This window comes from Gobio gobio, assembly GCF_949357685.1.
Source record: "Gobio gobio genome assembly, chromosome: 11".
Lineage (NCBI taxonomy): Eukaryota > Metazoa > Chordata > Actinopteri > Cypriniformes > Gobionidae > Gobio > Gobio gobio.
This window is the reverse complement of record NC_137104.1, coordinates 53,542,838-53,565,388: the sequence shown is the minus strand read 5'-3', so window position 1 is coordinate 53,565,388 and position 22,551 is coordinate 53,542,838. Positions and strand designations below refer to the sequence as shown.

Genomic DNA, 22,551 nt, shown 5'->3' with positions numbered 1-22,551 from the left:
TAAGAATGCGCTAAATAGATGTTTTTCGTCCATGATAAGCAACTGTTGATTACACAAGCACTTTATGCGTCACATTAGCGAAATTTCGAAAGTGACCAAACTGAACAACCCTGTTGAAAAAACAGCTAGGTATGTTTTTAAACATATGGCAGCTGGTTTATGCTGGTCCCGAGCTGGTTAAACCAGCTGCCATGTTGCAAAATATGGGGAATATGCAAAATCTTTCGTCTTCACGTGAAATTCCCGATCGCGTGAAAATTCGCCGCGCGAACAACAGTAAACGTGACCGCGCCTTTATACAGGACAGCGCATCGACACAACACTTCATTATTTTTTATGTATTTTTATTTGTCACTTTATCTGTCTTTATCTGTCATTATCTGTCACTTTATTAAAAGATCTATCACAAACATCAGTGGCGTCGTTAGTTGTCAAAACACATTTTTACTGAGAAACCTGAAAACTCTCATTCCTCCACATTCCACAAGTTTCTTCCTCCTCCAGCAATCATGAACAGCAATCGGTAGAGGACGCGCGCGCGTGTGCACGGGAGCGCGCGTACAGGTGAGCCAGAGGAGCGCGCAGCGGCAGGTGCCGTGTACGTCATCACACTGCTTAGTTACTGAAAGATTTACAGACAATACACCAGCACTGCAACTAAGATCCGCGCGAGCGCCGAAACTGGACTTTATCGATGCAGATGAAGTGAAACAGCTCGAGATCATACACACATTTGTTATTTTAAACACATGAAAGTGCAAAAATGGGCGGTAAAAAACGAGATGAAGAAGAGCAAAACAACTCGGAGTATGGTAAGACCGTTTCTAAATGTGTATTTGTGAGTACATTTCTCAGGGGAATCTAATATAATGCAACAGGCTGATTATTTCATGTTTACTTGATTGTTTTGATATAGGCTCTATAATCAATATACAGTATGATTGACAGTTCCCGTGATGTGTCATTGTTATTGTTTCCCCTCGATCTGGGGTATAATATATAATTTTTTAATATGTAGCTATATATTTACACACATACGACTTTAATGGAAGGCATATAAATAGAGGAATATAATATTATAATTAATAATATAATTATGGCATATGTCATTCACAGTGACTCTTGCAAACGGTGTGTGTTGTTTTGTAACGGTTGAGTTGTGCATTAGATGATCCTGTTAAACAGACCTGAACACTCATAACCTGCCCGGTCATTCACCGCCCTTCATTCTGACCGGACCATGTGTGAACATCTTCATTTACTGAGAGGCATTGTGAAGTTACAACCTGACCTCATTCATAGCTCTTTATGATGCCATGACAGTTCAAGAGCTCATGCTTTATGATGCCACAATATATAAAGAAGTCTTGAGGAAGCGTCAGAGCATGACTTCTCGTTTATCTCTTTCAACACACTCACGAATGTCTCAATGCTCTTCTTCCTGTGTGTACCTTTGAGCAACGGGAACGATGTGAAGTATGTGTGTTTTAGTACACAGGATCTGATGTGTGTGTGTATTTTCCTCAGTGGGAGAAAGCCTGAGATAACACATTTCTCTGGAGCTTCAGTTACTGGGTAACAAGCCTGTTGGTCAACATTTAAACCAGGAACAACCAGATATTCATAACCACACACACTCACATTTCCCGTGTGTTTTAGAAAAGGAAGACGCTGACTCATTTTAGCACTTAATTAGCTGGTTTTGATGGAGTGTGCAGATAGTTTGAAATAGTTTCCTGGAAAGATATGACACCTATAGCTGAATGAGGGCATACTAACACTTTTATTGTTTATACTCGCCCACACCTTAACCCATATACAGTATATACTGTATATCCTTCCCTTGGGTCATTTTGACACAAAACTCATTAAAAAATTTTTTTTCAAATCACGAATATACACAGAAAATTGACTGGATTCGAGGATTTGATGTGGTTGTAATAAAAAAAGTAAAAAAATCAATTTGACCCCTTTAGGAATTAATGGAATGGTTCAGTACACAGAAAAACATAACAAATGCTCAAAATTAAAACTAAAAATGCTAGAACTTTAGCAAAAAATGTATTTTATGATGTGTATCTGGAAGAGATGAACTGACTTTAGGACCCAGCGGAACTGCTCATCCGCTCCATTATTGAGCTATAAGACCATCAAGTGGCAAGAGTCATTAAATATCATCGTATATTATTTATTTTTTTCGACAAGAGGTCGGCAAAGACACTCAAATTGACCCAATGTGAGAGATTTTGAGCTGATTTGATCTGGTTATGCATGTATTGGTTATAGGTTATGCATGTATTGGTTATATATTGGTTAAGTTATAATTTAGTTAAATTATCTAATTTATTGATAACATCTAGAGGTAATAAAATAAGAAATAATAAAAAATCTCCCAAAAATTGCTTTAAAAAATATACAAAAAATATTATAAAAATTAAATGATATAAGCTTGTTTGTTTAATTATATTATTTATTGATAAAATCTAGTAATTTAGAGGTAAATAAAATAAGAAATAATAAAATATATCCCAAAAATTGCTTTAAAAAATAGAAATTATATTATAAAAATTAAATGATATATTAAGCTTGTGTGCTTAATTATATTATTTGTTGATAAAATCTAGAAATTTAGAGGTAAATAAAATAAGAAATAATGACAAATCTTCCAAAAATTGCTTGAAATTTGTTTAAAAATATTATAAATATTAAATTATAAGCTTGTTTGCTTAATTATATTATTTATTGACAAAATCTAGTAATTTAAACGTAATTTTAAAAAATATCTCCCAAAATTTGCTTTAAAAACATAAAAAATGACATAAGCTGACCCCCCCCCCCCCCCCCCCCCAAAAAAAAAGTATAATTTTAGGGCTTCGGGTCATTTTGACCAGTGAGGGAAGGACTTTATTGCATGTTAAAATTCAAATAAGTGCTTAATTTATTAAACTATTTTCAAATTTGACCCCTAATGTCTAAAGGGAAGTTTTGTCAGATTTTCTCCTCAAGAGGTTGTTTTAAAGTTGGCGTGAAATGAAAATTCACCGTCTATTTTCTAAATGCATGTTATTGATCTTACGGTGTGTGAGCGATTCTTCCATGCATACGTGGTGTTTTTTACCTCGTCATTTGTAATAAATTTCCTGTTAAACAGTTTCCTGTTGAGTTTTCTGCTAGTGAAGTTGAGGTTTGTTGTTGTGTTCTACTCTGGATATGTTGGAAGCATCTGTGTGTGATCTCTGATCTGGGTGTGTGTGTGTGTGTGTGGTTTACTGTAAACCTCTAATGCTTCACACAATAAAACCACACATAAAGTCTACACAGCACACCCTTTATTTTACGCGATGCTGTAAACGTCTCATATGGGGATAATGTTCTGCGTCCTGAAGGCAAATAACCGTGTGTGTGTGTGTGTGTAACATGAGACTGGATTGTACATAAAAAGGTTGAAAAACTGGTTGGTCTGACATGATCTTTCGTTGGCATGACTAGAACTCACTGTGTGTGTGTGTGTGTGTGTGTGTGTGTGTGTGTGTGTGTGTGTGTGTGTGTGTGTGTGTGTGTGTGTGTGTGTGTGTGTGTGTGTGTGTGTGTGTGTGTGTGTGTGTGTGTGTGTGTGTGTGTGTGTGTGTGTGGCCTAAGTGAGAGTTTTTGAAAGAAATGAATAGTTTAATTCATCAAGACTGGAGTAATGATGATAAATTCAGCTTTGATCACAGGAATAAATGACACTTTACTGTATATTCACATAGAGAACATCTGATCTACACTGGAGGAATATTTCCGATGTTTGATCAAATAAACGCAGCTCTGGTGAGCATTAGAGACTGTGTTGTGATGTTTTCTCTGCGCTGTGGTTGATTTAGTCCTGGTGTTGACCACACAGGAGTCTGTGGCTCATGGGGAGAAAGTTTCCTGCTGTTTTTAGGTGTTGTGACTTCCTCCACTCGTACTTATTTACAGCGTCACTTGTACCCGTGTACCTTAAGTTTATGAAGCAAGTTAATATTTTACATCGCAGTCTTTTCTCCTATTTCTTCCTGAAGTAATTACACAAAACATTAATGTTTTGGATCAAATATTAAAACGGATCAGAAGATCTTGTTTTTCTGCCTCACATCAACGTCAACATCTAGACATTAACGCCATCGTGAAACAGAAGGTGCGCTCGTCTTTCTGAGGGAAACGCTTCTCAAACAGGAACAAATGTAGGGCGGGGCTTGATTTTGTCTGTGGGGAATTGATTGGCTGTCTGGTTGGATGGTGGTGGTTTGCTATTGGTGGATCTTTTTTTGGCATCAACTTGACAGATGAACTGCTTTTCAGTTTTAATACAACCATTACATCTTAGAAAACAGAATAATAAGTAGCAAACTTGCATGTTAACATCAGTACACTCTAAAAAAATGCTGGGTTAAAAACAATCCAAGTTGGGTTGAAAATGGACTAACCCAGCGATTGGGTTGTTTTAACCCAGCGATTGGGTTGTTTTAAGCACTTAATGTTAAAACAACCCAATTGCTGGGTTAGTCCATTTTCAACCCAACTTGGGTTGTTTTTAACCCAACATTTTTTAGAGTGTACCACCATCCACTATGAGTTTGGCTTATAGTCATATTTTATAAGAGTTCAGCTTTGATGATAATTCAAATGTGTTATACAGAGACTTTTCTTGTATTTAGTCACATATGCATTTAATTTAAACAAACAAACAAAGAAGCTCTTTCTCCATCGTTTATCTCTAAATGAGAACCAATAGATAATCTAATCATTTAATATAAATAAATAAATATATAAATGTAAATGCGTTAAATATAAATAAATAAAATAAATAAATACATATAAATGCATTAAAATAAATAAATAAATGTAAATGCATTAAATATAAATAAATAAATACATTTAAATGCATTAAAATAAATAAATAAATACATGTAAATGCATTAAATATAAATTAATAAATACATGTAAATGCATTAAAATAAATAAATAAATGTAAATACATTAAATATCAATAGATAAAGTAAATAAATACATATAAATGCATTAAAATAAATACATAAATGTAAATGCATTAAATATAAATAAATACATACATTTAAATGCATTAAAATAAATAAATAAATACATATAAATGCATTAAATATAAATTAATAAATACATGTAAATACATTAAAATAAATAAATAAATAAATACATGTAAATGCATTAAAATAAATAAATGTAAATGCATTAAATATAAGTAAATAAATACATTTAAATGCATTAAAATAAATAAATCAATAAATATAAATGCATTAAATATAATAAAATAAATAAATGCATTCAACAAGCAGCTCTAGTAAATGATCACAGATGTGAATAAACACACAGAAGTAAATGCTCGTATGCACACTGTAAAAAAATATTTTTCGAAGCTGTAAATGTGATTATCATTTGATTAGTATAGTGTTTTAAATCAACACTTGCAATGTGTAGTTTACTATCAGTTTGTGAGTGAAAATTGTTTGGTGGTAAATCCCGCAACAGATGTGCAGGTGAAGTTCAGAGTCTTGTGTGGTATAAAGTTCAAGAGCTTCCTGAACTCCTATAGGAGTGAACAGTATAGCTCGGCTCCATCTTTGAATTCAAATGATATTCAAATCCCCTCCATTTGTCTCTGTTTGTATCTGGTGTGTGAGGGGTAGAAGCGTTAGCACTCGACATGACGAGAAACACACACTCACTCCATCACACCATCAGCTCCATCTGAAAGTCTTCTGTTCATCTGTAGAATTGCACACATTAGTTTGTCACACCGCTGATGCTGTAACATTTCCATTTGCCCACTATTATTAATGTTTTGTTCATAAATCGAATTACTTACAGCACTTTGGTTTCAACTTCTGTTGATTTGAAATAATTGAACACTTGTGTTTCATCATTATAATGATTTAATGAGAGGAAGCAAACACTTCGGTGTCATTAGTGGTTTTCATTTGATCGGTGGTTCCTGCTGAACGGCTGTCACTCAAAACTAAATAAAGGATGTGTGTGTGTGTGTGTGTGAGCGATCACGGCCTGGAGAGATCCATCATGAGTCTGTGCTGATCTAATCTCTGCTTGTGTTTCAGGAGCTCCAGTTCAGTTCGACCCCACGTTCAGCGGCCCCATTCACAACAGGTGTGTGTGTGTGTGTGTGTGTGTGTGTGTGTGTGTGTGTGTGTGTGTGTGTGTGTGTGTGTGTGTGTGTGTGTGTGTGTGTGTGTGTGTGTGTGTGTGTGTGTGTGTGTGTGTTGAGCAAACATCTACATGACGAATCATATTTCCATTAAAAACAGCCTGTAAAGGCCTAATGATATCTTTTGTGACGTTAGTTTTAGCTCTGAGTTCTGAAATTATTTTATTTTTATAATAATTCGCATTATATATGTATTAGAATAAATTACAAAGTAATTAAATACAGAATAATTACATTCTGTAATCATGCTAAATTTATAATATTTTTTTTTACTTTTATAATTTTTTAGAATAAACTAGGCTGCCAAAAAATACAGATGAATTAAATTACATTTTATATGTGTATCTATATTTATAATAATTGTCATTATATATTTTTTTACTTTTATATATATATTTTAGAATAAATTAAGCAGCAAACAAATATATATATATATATATATATATATGTGTGTGTGTATGTATTAATATATAATATATTTAATATATATTAGAATAAATTATTTTAAAAAAATTATACATAAAAAATATATAATTTCATTAGATTATTTTACATTCACATTATTTAATAAATGCATTTTGTAATTTATATTGCTTATAATTCTCTCTCTCTCTCTCTCTCTATATATATATATATATATATATACATACATACATACATACATACATACATACATACATACATAATGTAAAACAATTCCAATTAAATTATAAATGTTTAATTTATATATATTTATAGTTGTAGGCCTATTGGACACTTTAACACTATTAATAATAATATCATATATTTAATATATTTATTATATATATTAGAATAATTTATTTTAAAAAAATTACAATTAAAAATGTACAATTTAATTAGATTTTTTACTTTTTTAATAAATGCATTTTGTAATCTGTATTTATTTTTGATAATTCTCATGATATATTTTTTACTTTTATATTTTTAGAATAAATTAGGCAGCAGATAAATACAGAATTGCAATTGTCCTATATTTATAATTTCATTAGATTTGTTTTACATTTACATTTTTAATAGTTTTTATTTATTCTGTATTTCTTATCATTCTCATGAGGTATTTTCCATAATAAATTAGGCAACAATGAAAAGAATTTTTCAATTTAACCATTAAGCATTATTATTTTTTGTCATACATTATTACAGTTATGATAACTTAATGTGTAATTGTTATGAAAAACATGCCAAAAAATCATAATGAAATTGTACAAATAATGTGTTGTTGATGTGTAATGTGTGTGTGTGTGTGTGTAGGAGCTGTACAGACATCATATGCTGCGCTCTGTTCATGACTGTGATCGTGGGTTATATGGTGGTGGGCATTCTGGGTAAGTTGAGTTTGAGCTGTGGTTGTGTCTTCTCTCATCTCTGTGAACGCACACACAGACTCGCTGTGGATTGACGCGTGTTTACTCTCACCTGAAAGCGTTATGGAAATCTACCTCGATCTGCCTCTCCTTAATGTGTAGTATGTAAATGCTGGAGAGCGCAGGGGCTTATGGGTAACACAATGTGACTGTTTATTTAGCTCTCTGTGTAAACTCTCTATATAAAACGGAGTATAATTGATGAAGGCAGATCTTAAAAGCAAACGTAAAACATCATTTTTAATGTTATTTAATGTCATTTGAGAACAGAATGTGGAATTGTAGTTTCAATTTGAATGTAAGTGACCTTTAGTTGACCCGTGTGGAAGAACACTTCATTTCCCAGAATGCATTCTTGGAATTGCGCGACAGTTTGTTGTTGCCAGTTCAATTCAAATTCCAACTCAAAAGGGAACCAATTCAAATTTTGCACTTGATAAAATATAACCATACATTTTATTTTATTTTTAAAATATTATTTTATTATTTAAAATAAAATATGTTATTATATTTTATTTAGTGCTGTCAAATCCTTCTTCATGTATATATTTAAGAAATATTTGCATGTATATACTGTATATATATTTGTATAATTTATATATGTATATATATATAAATATTTTATATATAAATATATATATTTTTCTTAAGTATAAACATGCATGTGTGTGTATTTATGTATACATAATAATTATACACAGTACACACATATATCATGTAAACACAAACTTTTATTTTGGATGCGATTAATTGTGATAATTGATTTGACAGCACTAAATAAAATATAATAATATTTAAATAATAATAATAATAATAATAATAAAATACTATTTTAAAAATAATAATATTTTAAAAAATAATAATAATAAAATACTATTTAAAAAAATAAAATATTTAATTATATAAAATTAAATATTTTATTATAATATAATATATTTTCATTTTATTTCATTTAGTTTTATTTTATTTTATTATAATGAAATATAATACAAAAATTGACAAAATATAATTTTTATATAATTAATATAATATAATTTGCACAAATAAGACAAAAGGACCCACTTTAAATGCTGCATTAGATTACACTGATATTTAATGCACGTGCTTTGATATTCTGCTAAGCTGGACTCTTACTCTTGACATCAGTGTGTGTGTGTGTGTGTGTGTGTGTGTGAGAGCTCATTAACTCTCTGTGAAGACCTGCGATCACACTCCAGCTAATGAAGGCCAAACCAAACACTAATTACAGTCTAACGACTCTTCATTACAGTCACAGTGATGTTACACGCTTCAGGGCTGTTGTTATGGACCACATGAAGTCATCCGATAGTGTCACTGCGGATTTCTGAATATCACTGAATATTAATTGTAATATATTCAGTAATATTATGGATTTAACTGCCCTGACACTAACAGATGAGAACAAAACATGTGTCAAACTGATTAAAGGACTCCAGGAGTGAATGAATACACATCTATATATATATAGTGTTTCTTGAGTAAAGAAAACACTGCACTTATTCAAAGAAACAGTTCTTTATTTACCATTGCATTGCAAACAAGCAGAGACGCTCCGAACTGTGTGTGGCACTTCATTCATGATTGAGGAGGGGCGGAGCTATGAGGTTTGACTGACAGCTTGAGGAGTTTATGTTTTGTTCTCATCTGATAGTGTCAGTGCGGATTTCTGAATATCACTGAATATTAATTGTAATATATTCAGTAATATTATGGATTTAACTGCCCTGACACTAACAGATGAGAACAAAACATGTGTCAAACTGATTTTAAGACTCCAGCAGTGAATGAACACACATTTATTGGCTCTTCTGCTACTAACATGTGTGTATTTGATTCCTTAGCGTGGCTGTACGGAGACCCTCGACATGTTCTGAATCCCAGAAACTCCACGGGAATGTTCTGCGGGATCGGAGCGAACAAGTGAGATTTTCCGTCAGTCGTTCTAGGATCTTCTGGGCTTGATTTGTGCTTGTCTGATGCTCATGTCTGTCTCTCAGGGATAAACCCAGCGTCATGTATTTTGACATCCTCAAATGTGCCTTGGCGACCAACATCATGGCTGCGGCTCTGCAGGGTCTCCAGTGTCCCACCACACAGGTACCAGAGAGATCGGTTACTGCTTTATAACGCGCCCTGAGCTCCACTTATAATGTTACGTCTGTCATAATTTGTCCGTTTTCGACTCTGTTTTTGACCTTTTGGTTTGAACACTCCATTTAATAGGGGCTTGTCTCCTTTAAGACTTCACCTGTGGGTCCAATATTGCATCAATATAATCATTTTATAAAATCTATACGTTGAGCAGCACAAAAACTAGATATACACTCACCTAAAGGATTATTAGGAACACCTGTTCAATTTCTCATTAATGCAATTATCTAATCAACCAATCACATGGCAGTTGCTTCAATGCATTTAGGGGTGTGGTCCTGGTCAAGACAATCTCCTGAACTCCAAACTGAATGTCAGAATGGGAAAGAAAGATGATTTAAGCAATTTTGAGCGTGGCATGGTTGTTGGTGCCAGACGGGCCGGTCTGAGTATTTCACAATCTGCTCAGTTACTGGGATTTTCACGCACAACCATTTCTAGGGTTTACAAAGAATGGTGTGAAAAGGGAAAAACATCCAGTATGCGGCAGTCCTGTGGGAGAAAATGCCAGTTGATGCTCGAGGTCAGAGGAGAATGGGCCGACTGATTCAAGCTGATAGAAGAGCAACTTTGACTGAAATAACCACTCGTTACAACCGAGGTATGCAGCAAAGCATTTGTGAAGCCACAACACACACAACCTTGAGGCGGATGGGCTACAACAGCAGAAGACCCCACCGGGTACCACTCATCTCCACTACAAATAGGAAAAAGAGGCGACAATTTGCACAAGCTCACCAAAATTGGACAGTTGAAGACTGGAAAAATGTTGCCTGGTCTGATGAGTCTGGATTTCTGTTGAGACATTCAGATGGTAGAGTCAGAATTTGGCGTAAACAGAATGAGAACATGGATCCATCATGCCTTGTTACCACTGTGCAGGCTGGTGGTGGTGGTGTAATGGTGTGGGGGATGTTTTCTTAGCACACTTTAGGCCCCTTAGAGCAAATTGGGCATCGTTTAAATGCCACGGCCTACCTGAGCATTGTTTCTGACCATGTCCATCCCTTTATGACCACCATGTCCCCATCCTCTGATGGCTACTTCCAGCAGGATAATGCACCGTCACAAAGCTCCAATCATTTGGTTTCTTGAACATGACAATGAGTTCACTGAACTAAAATGGCCCCCACAGTCACCAGATCTCAACCCAATAGAGCATCTTTGGGATGTGGTGGAACGGGAGCTTCGTGTCCTGGATGTGCATCCCACAAATCTCCATCAACTGCAAGATGCTCTCCTATCAATATGGGCCAACATTTCTAAAGAATGCTTTCAGCAGCTTGTTGAATCAATGCCACGTAGAATTAAGGCAGTTCTGAAGGCGAAAGGGGGTCAAACACAGTATTAGTATGTGTTCCTAATAATCCTTTAGGTGAGTGTATATGATATTATTTGAAAGATTAGAACCTCAGCTTTCTTGAACCCAATCACTTTTGCATTTGTTACATAGAAGAAGATAATATGGTCTGAATTCAACCCCCCCGCATATGACTTGAGAAAATCATATGATGAATATCAAATTTCATATTTATATCTCACAAACTCACTAAAAATAGACAAATCATAGATCAAATGAAAGCTCTCACCCTCAATAATTAATTTCACCGATCCAACACTTTACAGTAACGTTATTATCAAAAGAATCACGAAGATGGAAATGACTCCTTTGAACAAGCAAACACACAAGTCATATTCCTGTTTCGGATCACTACCTCATTGTGGAGCTACTAGCCTCAAACGCTATATCAGCTCGTTCCTTAGGTTGTTTTCTTCAAAATGAGACCATTTTCACATGTCTGTGAGCAAGCATGGCCAAACCACACTGTGATACGTCACCGATGTCCAGATCAAAACATGCGACGCAGACAAATACTCTTATTATCCTTAGTTTTGATCGTCTTTGTTAGCCGTCATTTTTGATGACGTCATCACGTATTGCGTCATACGTCAAAAAAGCAGAGTATCTCAGCTCTCTATAGACACGTCGATCATGCTTCTAGACCAATCAGAGCCCGAGATCTCCCTTTACAGCGTTGAGGAGGCGGAGCCATCTTTTCGATTTCCCAGCGGCTGCTGTCAATCAATGCAGATGAGGAGGAGTTATTAGATAATTTGCACAGATTCATCTCAATAACTTTTTTTTGGAAGGAGATATCAAGAAAATTCCTCCCCCCCCCTGTTTACTATCACCTAGTGGAATCAACAGAAACTTTCTGAAGGGAAGAATACCAAACAAAATCAAAATTACAGATTTTCAAATAACAAATTAATTAAAAAATAAATCAAAATATGACTTTTTATATATATTTATCATAGAATTGTGAATAAATACAATAGAATATATGCAATATGCCACCATTGTGTTAAAATTTTGAGTGTTTTCTGTAAAATGAGACAATTTTTATCAATTTACTCCAATGTATGTGGGTAGGGCGCTCTTTTAAATTCAGATATGCCTAATTCTCTAAAATAATTCTGAATATGCTGCAGAGTTGAAGTGGTTTTAAGACTTCAGTGTAGATGCTCACTGCTATGATTGGGCAGCATATTTGCATATTAAATAATATGTGAGGGTTGCTGTGATTCGTGGAAAGTGTGGATTACAGTGTTATGTTTACATTCAGCCTATCACATTGAACTATATCATCGTTGTCGGGCGGAAACCTCATATTTCCAAAAACGCGACTTTTCAGGAAATGGGAAAAAACGCTGTATTTATTAAGTAATTAAACGCTGCGTTGTGTTATTGTGGCTTTATATATGGCCAGACACTTGCATGTCATTGTATTATTAACATGTTACCAAAATCAAGCTCAAATGGAGTTACGTGGTTTTTGACCAGTGATGTCGGAGATTTGTGTTTTGTCCATCATTGTCCGCATTACATTTTCATCAACTTACAGGTTATAAAGTTTACTGTAGCTATGAGGGCATTTATATATATATATATTTATATAGTGTTTCTTGAGTAAAGAAAACACTGCACTTTTTCAAAGAAACAGTTCTTTATTTACCATTGCATTGCAAACAAGCAGAGACGCTCCGAACTGTGTGTGGCACTTCATTCATGATTGAGGAGGGGCGGAGCTATGAGGTTTGACTGACAGCTTGAGGAGCCAATGCAATTACGAGGTTTAATCACAAGCACTTTTTAATGCTTTTCATTGGTAAAATATTTGCAAAACCCACAGACAGACGTAAAGGGTGGAAAATAGTTATGTAAAATGAGATACAAGGTTTCCACCCGACAGTGTTTATATATATATATATTTATGTAACATAAACATTTCCTTTGCATTGAGTTTAACTTGATGTACTAAAATAACTAAAACACTGAAACTAAAATAAAAATATATAAAAACAATATAGACATTAGAACACATAAACTAATCAAAATGACAAAAACACACTCAAATTACTAAAATTAAATGAAAATACAAAATAGAAAAATAAAAGTGAACTTCTAATAAAGAAAGAGCTATAATAGTGTCTCAATGATACTACAGCTACAGCACTGGCTCATCGAAGAGCTGCTGAAGAATTGAATGAACTGGAAACGCCTGACCTTTGAAAGAGCGACATCTGAGCGATAACCTTTCATGAATCGTGATATCTGTGTTGAATGTGTGTGTGTGTGTGTGTGACAGTAATTGTTTGTTTTGCTGCTGTAGGTGTGTGTGAAGTCGTGTCCGTCAGAGTTCTGGGCTTTGTCTCCTCTCGCCTACTTACCGAACGCAAAACCAGCCAATTATTTCCAACAGGACTTCTGCGTCCCTTCCTTCCAGCTGCAAGGAACTAACTTGGTAAGTGTGTGTGTGAGTGTGTGAGTGTGTGAGTGTGTGAGTGTGTGAGTGTGTGAGTGTGTGTGTGTGTGTGTGTGTGTAAGTGAGTGTGTGTGTGTGAGTGTGAGTGTGTGTGTGTGTGTGTGTGTGTGTGTGAGTGAGTGAGTGAACGAGTGAGTGAGTGAGTTTGTGTGTGTGTGTGTGTGTGTGTGAGAATGTGCGTGTGTCAGTGAGTGAGCGAGTGAGTGAGTGTGTGTGTGTGTGTGTGTGTGGGTGTGTGTGTGTGCGTGCGTGAGTGTATATGTGAGTGTGTGTAAGCATGTCTGTGTGTGTGTGTGTGTGTGTGTGTGAGTGTGTGAGTGAGTGAGTGAGTAAGTAAGTAAGTGTGTGTGTGTGTGTGTGTGGGGGGGGGGGGGGTCTGAGTGTGTGTGTGTGTGTGTGGGTCTGAGTGTGTGTGTGTGGGTCTGAGTGTGTGTGAGTGTGTGTGAATGAGTGAGTGTGTGACAGTGAGTGAGTATGTTTTTGTGTCTGAGTGTGTATGAATCAGTGTGTGTGTGTGTGTGTGAGTGTGTGTCTATCTGTGTGTTTGAGTGTGTGTGTTTGAGTGTGTGTGTGTGTGTGTGTGAGTGAGTGTGTGTCTATCTGTGTGTTTGAGTGTGTGTGTGTGTGTGTGTGTGTGTGTGTGTGTGTGTGTGTGTGTGTGTGTGTGTGTGTGTGTGTGTGTGTGTGTGTGTGTGTGTGTGTGTGTGTGTGTGTGTGTGTGTGTTGAGTGTTTGAGTGTGAGTGTGTGTGTGTGAGTGTGTGTTTGTCTGTGTCAAAAATCATAAATTTTGACAATATACACTCGCTTATAAAGAAAAATGTGAACAATGTGTTTATTTTCTTACATGTTTTAATGTATCTTTCTCTCAGACGACTATGGACATTATAAATAAAGAGTTGTGTCCTAATTTCTACACACCCACATCCTCTGGTGAGTGACCGAAGATGAAGACACTGAGAACCACATCATTGCTTCTTGTTAATATCCTCACTCATCCGTCTCTCTCTGTGTGTGTGTGTGTGTGTGTGTGTGTGTGTATGTCTCTAGTGTTGGGACGGTGTTTGCCCAGTCTCGGAGGAAATGCGTTTAATCCCAGTAACATTCCTGACAACTTCAGTCTTCCAGGATTGACTAAAAATCAGACTGTGGCAGCGATCATGAACGCTACAGGGTAAATACACACACATGCATATGCACACACACACAAACACACACTCCACACACAAACGTGTAAAAACATTATTACATTGTAAAAAACATATAACATTGTATTAACTAATACAAATATTATAATAGTATATAAATAATAGTTAACACACATTATTCTCAGTGAATCAGGATTTGTGTGCATGAAATGTTTTAATTCATCTTGTGCTCATCACATGCTCTAGATCTCAGCATCAGTCACACACACTTCATCTGTCTCATATATTCAAGATTATTAATGAGTTCAGACTGTATCGATTTATATACAGACACTACTAGAAAACCGGGTTTAGAAACAAAAACTAATGATTTTCTTCATTCATAAGTAGTTTTTACAGTGAGGACGGAGGTTTGTGTCCACTTGAGGAGTGTAGTTGAATATGTTGAGTATAGTGTGTGTGTGTGTCGTTTACTGACGCGTATCTCTCTCGTTGCCAGTGCTGGAGGGGCTTCAAAGTGAGTGATGGACAGAGAGTGTCCGTGTGTGTGTGTGTCATCTTGATCATCTGTGTGTGTGTGTGTGTGGGTCTCATCCTGATCATCTGTCTGTGTGTAGGGTGGAGGACATGTGGCTGTAGTGCTTTTAGAGCTTTAGTCTGTGTGTGTGTGTGTGTGTGTGTGTGTGTGTGTGTGTGTGTGTGTGTGTGTGTGTGTGTGTGTGGGCATGTTTTTGTGAAATATCAGGACACAAATGTGTATAATGACATGGGGATGACAAGGAGAGGGTGAAATATGAGGACGTTCCCCATGTCCTCACTTTTCAAAATGCTTATAAATCACAGAATGAGGTTTTTTTCACAGAAAGTGAACTGCACAGTCTCCTGTGATGGGTAGGTTTAGGGGCAGTGTGTGTGTGTGTGTGTGTGTGTGTGTGTGTGTGTGTGTGTGTGTGTGTGTGTGTGTGTGTGTGTGTGTGATGGGTAGGTTTAGGGGCAGTGTGTGTGTGTGTGTGTGTGTGTGTGTGTGTGTGTGTGTGTGTGTGTGTGTGTGTGTGTGTGTGTGTGTGTGTGTGTGTGTGTGTGTGTGTGTGTGTGTGTGTGTGTGTGTGTGTGTGTGTGTGTGTGTGATGGGTAGGTTTAGGGGCAGTGTAAGGGGATAGAAAATACGGTTTGTACGGTATAAAAACCATTACGCCTATGGAATGTCCCCACATTTCACAAAAACAAACGTGAGTGTGTGTGTGTGTGTGTGTGTGTGTGTGTCTGTGTGTGTGTGTGTGTGTGTGTGTGTGTGTGTCTGTAGGGTGGAGGATGTGTAGCTGTAGTGGTTTTAGAGCTTTAGTCTGTGTGTGTGTGTGTGTGTGTGTGTGTGTGTATGGTGGAGGATGTGTAGCTGTAGTGGTTTTATAGTGTGTGTGTGTGTGTGTGTGTGTGTGTGTGTGTGTGTGTGTGTGTGTGTGTAGGGTGGAGGATGTGTAGCTGTAGTGGTTTTATAGTGTGTGTGTGTGTGTGTGTGTGTGTGTGTGTGTAGGGTGGAGGATGTGTAGCTGTAGTGGTTTTATAGTGTGTGTGTGTGTGTGTGTGTGTGTGTAGGGTGGAGGATGTGTAGCTGTAGTGGTTTTAGAGCTTTAGTCTGTGTGTGTGTGTGTGTGTGTGTGTGTGTGTGTGTATGGTGGAGGATGTGTAGCTGTAGTGGTTTTATAGTGTGTGTGTGTGTGTGTGTGTGTGTGTGTAGGGTGGAGGATGTGTAGCTGTAGTGGTTTTAGTGTGTGTGTGTGTCTGCTTCTCTCAGAGCTTCATTTGTGAGTTTTGACAAATGCTTTGTAAAGTGTCCCCAGCTGTTGTGTCCGGCGGGCGGTGTGTGTGTGTGTGTGTGTGTCCTGTCGCTGGTCTGATGCTGATTGTGTGTTCACAGTGACCTGACCAACGGATTCAACGCCAAAGACGTGGGCCTGCGGATCTTCGAGGACTTCGCCAAGTCGTGGCAGTGGATCGTAGCGTGAGTCCAGATGTTGTGTCATTCACACTGATCGAGTCCATCGGTCAAACATTCATCGCCTTCAACAGATCCTCTTAGAGAAAAACACTTTATTTAAATAAATGCACTAATATCAATGCAGTAGTTTGATATTTTGTTAATAATGCACTGAAATTCATACTTGTATATGTATTGGGTATATGTACTTATGAGTTTCAACAACATGCAGATGCATAATTTTATTATAATATAAATAAATAAAAAATATATATATAATATTATTTTTATTAATAATAATTTATATTTTCATGATTATATATATATATATAATAAACAATAAAGTATTTATTTTATTAATATTATTATTTTATTAAAAGATTAATAAACATATACAGTATAGTTTTATTAATAATAAGTTATATATATATAATATATATATTTTTTATAATTATATATAATTTTAGGATCTAGTATTTAGATACTATTATAGTTTTTATTAATATTTTGAATCAGTTTTCATTTTATTCTTTTGCATTTACATTTTAAATTTAGTCCAAGTTTTATTAATTATGTTGCTTGTTTTTGATTTATATATATAATATTTTTAAATATGTCTATATCGTTTTATTTGAGTTATTTTAGTACATAAATGAGAAATTAAATAAAAAATGTTTTTATTTCAGTTAATATTTATTACATTTCAAGTAGTTTTTTGTTTTAGTTTCAGGGTTTTATTTATATATTTATATAATGGAGATATAAAATAATATTATTTAAATGTTTATATATATATATGCGTACATAAATACAAATACGTTATAATACATATGTATACAATTTAATTATTATTATATTTACATTTTAATTTATTATTATCTATTATAATAATATATTATTTATGTAATTAATGTATAGATTTGTATATTTTTATATGTAATTAAACACAGAATTTAGAACAAACATTTGACTTTCTAGCTGTTTGTAAAGTTTTGTGTGGAGTGTATTTATTTATAAATATTTAAAATATTTGGAGTGGCGTGCAAATTCTGAAATGTTATATCCTAATGATAAAGTTCTCCAGTGTTTGTTCCATCATGTGTGACGTAAGTGTGTGTGTGTGTGTGTCAGGGGTCTGGTCATTGCGATGGCGGTCAGCATTCTGTTCCTCCTGCTGCTGCGCTTCACTGCGCCCGTCCTGGTCTGGATTCTCATCGTCGGCGTTTTGGCGGTCGGAGCCTTTGGTGAGCTCCACTTTCTGATCTCGTTACACAGCGATGACATCAGCACATGTCTCACACACTCATGTGCGCTGAGAGACTGTGACTGAACTGAAGATTAATGAGTAATGTCAGACGTGCTGACACACTGTAAAAAAAAAAATGTAAGGTTGTACAAAAAAAAATCAAACTAACTTTTTCTTGTTGACTCAACTTTTGTAAATATCAGTTAAGGTCCTTTCACACTGCACGCGTGATTTTGACGCACGAATAATTCGCGCGATGGTTTTATTTTTTGATCATCTGTTTGTGTAATGAGAGCTTTCACACCGAACGCGAATGTGCTGTGGCGAAAAAACAATGTTTATTTTTTTCGTTTCGATGTCGATTTTTTTTAACACTCGCAGCGACAGAAAAGGCTTAAACCAATCACATACAAGGAAACAAAGGTGACGAAATGTCCAGTTGATGTCACTAGCCATTCAATCAACATTAACCTTTGCCAGGTATCGCATTTCTCACGAGATTACAGCTGTAGTTGTGTTTACGGCTGTACAGATGCAGCTGTGTTTGCCCACTGTAGGCTTCGATATTATAATCAATACATAGATTTTTTTTTTTAATCTAATTGTGTCCGCGACTATGGAAAGTGAATGTGTTTCCGTCAGTACGACTGTGGCACTTAAATATTTACATTGTGACTCAACTGGAAACACAGCAGCTCCGGATCGAGCCGTTCCTTTAGAGTGTGTGTGTGTGTGTGTGTGTGTGTGTGTGTGTGTGTGTGTGTGTGTGTGTGTGTGTGTGTGTGTGTGTGTGTGTGTGTGTGTGTGTGTGTGTGTGTGTGTGTGTGTCGTCAGATGCGCTGCTACCGTCTCTGTCTGGAGGAGCTCCTCAAATTGTCCCACGGACATTTGAAAGTGTGTGCGGAACCGGCCATGATAAAGTTTTAGCTCCTGTAGAAGATTAGCATCCTCCTCTTCAGACTCTCTGATCTTTAAGACTGGCTGCACCCAAAACCTTCTTCTCTGTCTTTTAAAGAAAATGAAAAGCTCGTCTCCACTGAATGATTACGTGTCCGTGTTTCTCAGCTGTCGGCGCGAATGTTGGAGTTCTGAAACATCGCAAACTCGCGTCGCGGCTGGTGTGAATGGTTTTAACGCAAACTATTCGCACACAAAATATTAGCTTTTTCCGCTTCGCTTTTTCGTTACGCGTCCGGTGTGAAAGGGCCTTTATACGAACTGAAAATAAGTCGTCTGTGACAAAAAAAATTTAGTTGAGTCAACTTGATATTATTTGTTTTCTGGAGAGGTGCAACTATTCTGTAGCAAATATTTTGTAGTTGAGCCAATTCAACAAAAGTTGTCCATTGGAAACAGAAGTTCTTAAGAATGAACAGGTTCAGATGTAGAATTTTTAGTATTGAAAATCATTTGGTTTCATTGAGTTGGGCAGTTTGACTCTTGGTGTGAGTTTGTGGCCTTTGCAACAGTGTTTAGCAAAACACATCATTTGTTGCTAAGAAAGAAACCAAGATGATCAAGTTTTCAGCCTCATAAACTCTAATAAATCAATAATCTTATTTCTGACCAATATTTTACCAGCAAAACTTTGTTGCAGCAGATCAGACATTCTGAATTTAAAATACTTTACGGGGAAAGAAAGTATTTTGCCACACACAGACATCAAGAATCAGCTTATGAATCTCAACAATGGTGATATGCTTCATGCCGCAATGCATGCTGGGAGCCAACAAAGCATTAAAATCATGGCTCCCAGCATGCATTGCGGCATGAAGCATGTCACCATTGTTGAGATTCATATGCTGATTCTTGATGTCTGTGTGTTCCCACAATGTTTTTAAAAAAAATCTAAATTCTGTTGGTCAATATAATATATTATTCACAAATAATCACTTTTGATCAGGAATAAAGTAGTAAACTACTCCACTGTATAATGCTGTTATCTAGATCACCTGATCATTAGCATTCTTATTATTATTATTATTCCGCCATTGGAGTCTATGGCAGCCCATAGAACCACTTGCGGGAAAGTTATGAAATTTGGCACACAGATAGAGGATAGTCCCAACTGTCACTATAGCAAATTTGGAGTCTCTAACTCAATCTCTCTAGCGCCACCACCTGTCCACAGTTGCACTCATGTTTATGCTAATAACTTTTGAACCAAAAGGGCTAGAAACAAAATCAGATTCCTTGGCTCATGACAATTCGATTGCATCCTATGACGCAATTTTCCATCATTAACATTTTCCCGCCATTTTTAATTAACCTAATTGCTCTAATTTTCACCAAAATTTAACCAGAACATCTTCAGACCATGCTGACAAAAAGTTCGAGTTAATTCGTTAAATCGTTTTCGATAAACGCGGCAACAAATTTTACGTAGCGGTTGCGAAAATACACTTATATCTCCGCAACGCTTTATTGTATTCAAACCAAACTTGGGACATGTCATCACGAGCATGACCTGAGGCGACCTGCAGCGTTTCGGCGCAGCGCCACCTGCTGGTCCGAAGATACGAAAAATGGCTATTTTTGCTTATAACTTATGAAGTGTTTGTCCAAAAATCATAAAAGTGGTCTTGTTAGCCCAGTCGACTGATATCCAATTTTACCATATCAGCCATTTTGGCTGTCGGCCATTTTGAATTATGTGCTAAAATGCTGTATTTTATGAACACATGAACGGATTGTTACAAAACTCGATATGGGTCATCATCACGATGCCATGAAGGAGCCTGAGAAGTTTTGAAACAGCGCCACCTAGTGGATAATTATTTTTTTCAAATGCTTATAACTTTGGCTGTGGTTGACTTATTTTCTTGGGAGTAACTGTTTTTGTCTCCTGAATCCTTGCCGATTCCAATGATACCAGATTTGCCAGATTTCGGTGTATGGTTTGTGCATCGCGGTAATTTAGCGCTTTAAAAATGTTAGCGGATATCTGCAAAACTGCTAGTCCAATCAAGAAGAAACCAGCGTCAGAAGTTCGGAAACATAGGTCGATAGCTTAACATCAATACCCTAATGTGAAAATATTGATAGTAAGGGGGAGTAAAATCCAATCAAAGTCAGGTCTCAGTCATTTTTTACGTGTTTTTTCATATAAATGTCTATAACTCTAAAACTAAATTAGATATTTTCACCAAAATTGACGGCTTTCTTTGTAACAAATTAAGTGTTTTGTTAAACACTGTTACAAAAACCGCAAACTCACATAAAATGGCAAGAGTCAAACTGCCCAACTCAAGGAAACACTGATCCACATAATGGCGACCAAACATTTTCAATAAAAAATCTACATCTGAACCTGTTAATTCTTAAGAACTTCTATTTCCAATAGACACAAAATGTTGAATTGGCTCAACTACAAAATATGTGTTACAGAATGGTTGCATCTCTCCAGAAAACAAATAATGTCAAGTTGACTCAACTAAAAAAAAAAGTTTTGTGTGTGTCACAGACTTATTTTCAGTTCGTACAACTGTTATTTACAAAAGTTGAGTCAACAAGAAAAAGCTAGGGGAAATTAGCACTAAGATTTTTTTTTGTTGTACGAGATTTTTACAGTGTGGTTTTTTGCTGAACCAACACAACAAAATCAGTCTTTTCAACTTTTTTCAAGTGGTGTTTTTTACAGTGCAGAAGCATGTTGGGCCGGTCCGACTATCTGATGATGATGTGTGTTCTCTCTCTCTCTCTCTCTCTCTCTCTCTCTCTCTCTCTCTCTCTCTCTCTCTCTCTCTCTGTGTGTGTGTGTGTGTGTGGTCAGGGATCTGGTACTGTTATAATGAGTACATGTCTCTGGTCAGCTCCAGCCTGACCTTCAGTAACGTGGGCTTCAGCTCTAATGTCCAGGTGTATCTGCAGGTGCGGGACACATGGCTGGCCTTCTGTGAGTCCTGCACACACACTACACACTTTACAGATCATATCTCACTTCAGGTTCTCTTTCAACTTTAATGTGCTGTCACGTGATAACCTTTTACATTTCATTTATACTACATTACATTTCAATTAAATAGAATTTAATCTGAATGTAACTTCATCTCTCAGCTCGAATTCTCATTTAATTTTAATATTCTTAGTTTGCATGACATACTTTTAATTTTTTTTATTAAATTTAAATAAAATTCTATTGAAATATAATTGAAATACTTGAGCTATATCTGTTAATTCTAATGTGCTTCATTTGCACAACAATTGTATTTAATGTATACTTTATTAAATTAAAATGAAAGAGAATTGAATCTAAATGTAACTTCATCTGTTTGATTTCTGTTTGAATTCTAATGTGCTTCTTTCACATATCTTTTTCAAATTTTATTTATACTACATTAAATTGATATTAAATAGAATTTAATCTAAATATGATTGAAAAACTCTAACTTCATCTCTCAGCTCAATTTCTCTTTGAATTTTAATATTCTTAATTCACATGACAAACTTTTTTTTATTTAATTTATTTTAAATTTGATTAGAATTTAATTTAAATGTAATTGAAATACTAGAGCTATTTCTGTTTTAATTCTAATGCGCTTCATTCACATGGCAACTTTATTTAATTTATATTAAATTAAACT

At 35.6% G+C, this 22,551-nt stretch overlaps 1 protein-coding gene across 4 annotated transcripts in view; it reads left to right on the top strand.

The window, feature by feature from the left end:
• Positions 1 to 575: 575 nt before the first annotated feature.
• The window catches only part of slc44a4 (solute carrier family 44 member 4), a 37,865-nt gene continuing 15,889 nt past the window's right edge, over positions 576 to 22,551 (top strand). The window contains exons 1-12 of one of the 4 annotated variants that reach the window (XM_079829816.1): positions 618 to 812; positions 6,111 to 6,159; positions 7,490 to 7,563; positions 9,465 to 9,543; positions 9,621 to 9,720; positions 13,449 to 13,580; positions 14,472 to 14,532; positions 14,650 to 14,773; positions 15,247 to 15,264; positions 16,663 to 16,746; positions 17,854 to 17,966; positions 21,741 to 21,863. In XM_079829816.1, coding sequence (XP_079685942.1) covers positions 764 to 812; positions 6,111 to 6,159; positions 7,490 to 7,563; positions 9,465 to 9,543; positions 9,621 to 9,720; positions 13,449 to 13,580; positions 14,472 to 14,532; positions 14,650 to 14,773; positions 15,247 to 15,264; positions 16,663 to 16,746; positions 17,854 to 17,966; positions 21,741 to 21,863 — 1,006 coding nt within the window. In that variant the 5' untranslated portion in view covers positions 618 to 763. Of the gene's footprint in view, positions 813 to 6,110; positions 6,160 to 7,489; positions 7,564 to 9,464; positions 9,544 to 9,620; positions 9,721 to 13,448; positions 13,581 to 14,471; positions 14,533 to 14,649; positions 14,774 to 15,246; positions 15,265 to 16,662; positions 16,747 to 17,853; positions 17,967 to 21,740; positions 21,864 to 22,551 lie in introns of all 4 variants that reach the window. The other 3 variants (XM_079829817.1, XM_079829818.1, XM_079829819.1) reach the window with 3 other exon arrangements.